General features: G+C 43.5%; 1 protein-coding gene across 2 annotated transcripts in view; it reads left to right on the top strand.

The window, feature by feature from the left end:
• LOC106520566 (transcription regulator protein BACH1) overlaps positions 1 to 2,430 on the top strand; it is a 7,029-nt gene that overhangs the window by 2,733 nt on the left and 1,866 nt on the right. For both annotated transcript variants that reach the window (XM_014012740.1, XM_014012741.1), the window contains exons 3-4: positions 703 to 1,857; positions 1,940 to 2,146. In XM_014012740.1, the coding sequence (XP_013868194.1) occupies positions 703 to 1,857; positions 1,940 to 2,146 (1,362 nt within the window). The remainder of the gene's footprint in view (positions 1 to 702; positions 1,858 to 1,939; positions 2,147 to 2,430) is intronic.

Genomic DNA, 2,430 nt, shown 5'->3' with positions numbered 1-2,430 from the left:
GGCTGTCGGAGCGCTCCTCCGCCTCTGTCCGGTGCTGGTGTGGGGTGAAAATCCTCCACCTCAGACGTTCAGAGATGTAACTATCTGCGATACAGTGGTCACTCTCCATGTAGCATCAATTATGCTAATGCTAACTGCCTGTCACGTTCTCTCATCCTGGCCACACCTCCGCTCTCTAACCCACCCACCTCCCTTACCAACACCCCCTCCCCTACCCATTTTGATGCATTTTTCAAATTTCGCCTTGGGGCGGAGTTATCTTTTCATGGGGGGGGGGTAAGATACACTTGGTAGCTAGCTAAATATTTAACTTAAATATTTAGGTGGCTAGCTAAATATTTAACTTGCTAGCTAAACATTTAAGTTGCAACATAAATATTAAGCTTAAAACTAATTATTTAAGTCACAAGTTAAATATTTAACTTGTTAACCAAATATTTAATTTGTAAGTTAAATGTTTAGTTTATAAACTATGACATTTATAAATGTATGAATCATATGGTGAAAAACTGACTTTTGAAAAATAAATCTGTTCTTTTTTTTCTTATAAAAGGCTAAATAAAACAAAAATATTAGTGGTATTTTTTGACTGTGTAACTTTACAAACGGCACCCCATACCCAGTACTGCCCTTAGGCTGGACAAGTTTCATTGTCATATGTTCCAGTTGCATGACAATTTTCTGCTTTTCCTTTCTCCACAGGTGACAGTGGAGGGGTTTGAACCTTTGCTTCAATTTGCCTACACATCAAAGCTGCTTTTCACCAAAGAAAACATTCACGCTATTCAAACCAGTGCTGAGATTTTAGGATTTCACAACTTGGAGTCAGCTTGCTTTGATTTCCTCATTCCCAAGTTTTCCGAGGGTAAAAGAGCCTCACAGGAGGTCAGGCATAAAGTCTGCTGTCAGAGCTGGGTGCACGGTGCCAGTTTTGGCCCTAGTGTGAGAAGTAGTCATGCAGAATCATTTGACTCACACAGCTCAGTGCCTTCAGGAGGCGACGAGCAAACAGACTTCCCATCCCAGTGCCATCAGAGTACACAGGGTCAGACAAATAGTGGGGAGGATTCGTTTTGTTTTGAGAACTGTGGGACACAAATGGCATCCTTATCTCTAGAGTTAGCAGCAAACGGTGTGTGCCCCATGTTGTCTCTGCCATGCCCAGGCTCTGACAAGACAGGTCCGTCTCCTCATTTTTGTGAAAAGGACATTTTACAGATTGGAGATGTGTGCAATCAAGATGAGCTGAGTTTGGCAAGCTGCAACTTACAGTGTGAGCTGTCAACACCAGGTGATGTGAGTCTGCCAGAAATCACTGAGCCAGCAAGTGGAGATAATAAAGAGGCCGTTGAGAGGCTTGGTGCTGAAGCCGGTAGTAACTCAGGCTCATGTCCTCTGAAGACATCAGGGGCAGATTGCTGTAGTTCAGTATTACACCAGAGTATGGGTTGCCGTGTACAGGAAACTGCAGGTGATCTAACAGATCCAACCTTAACTGATTTAGAGCACGAGGAGCGGAGCCGCGTGGAGAGGGAAGTAGCTGAACATTTGGCTAAGGGGTTTTGGTCTGACCTTTGCACACCTCAGGCTCCACCACAGTCTCTTGATGCTGTGACCCAAAACAATTTGGCAAAAGCGTCTGACTTCCACTGGCTCAAACAGCTGGACCTGAGTTCCAGTGTAGGAGACTGCCCCTTCTTCAGGGACATGGGGACAGGCGATGACCCTGGTACGCACACTGACGGCTTGTCCCAAGCAGAGAAGAGCCCCTGCTTGTCTTCCTCACTAAATTCTGGTGACGAATCAGAAATGGACACGGATGGGGAGACTGAGGCCAACACCAAAAGAGCAGCAGAGGTCGTTGTGATACACAATCTGTTTGTTTAATGAACATTAATTAAGTAAAATCAATCCTAACACTTAAACCTCCTTTATTCAGATTCAGCTCCCGTTTCCAGTAAAGCAGATCTCGGAGATGAGTAGAAGTGCTTTCCAGCAGCTTATGAGGGACCATCGCCTGACGCCAGATCAGCTTGAGTTTGTCCACGATGTCCGTCGGAGAAGCAAGAACCGCATGGCTGCGCAGCGCTGTCGAAAAAGGAAACTCGACGGCATACAACAACTGGAATGTGAAATAAAAAAATTAGTAAGTTGACTTTTGTGTGTTCAGCATCCTCACAATGTCAGCAGACTTGATGCAAGTCTTTTTGTTATTAGTACTTTGGAAGATGGTAAATAATTTTAATCAGGCAGGGTTCGTACATATATGCACATAAAAGTGGTTGATTTCTCTTTGTTATTGGTCACAACACAAGTTTTCAGGTACAACATCTGTATTATGGTTCATTTGTGAACCTCCTTGTTTGTTTCTTGACTTAAAAGTTTTCTTCAAATGTAGGTTTTCTGAAGAAAAAAAACATATATATATAT

This window comes from Austrofundulus limnaeus, unplaced genomic scaffold (genome assembly GCF_001266775.1).
Source record: "Austrofundulus limnaeus strain Quisiro unplaced genomic scaffold, Austrofundulus_limnaeus-1.0 Scaffold94, whole genome shotgun sequence".
Lineage (NCBI taxonomy): Eukaryota > Metazoa > Chordata > Actinopteri > Cyprinodontiformes > Rivulidae > Austrofundulus > Austrofundulus limnaeus.
Note: the sequence above shows the minus strand (reverse complement) of the source record. Positions and strands in the feature narration are given on the sequence as shown.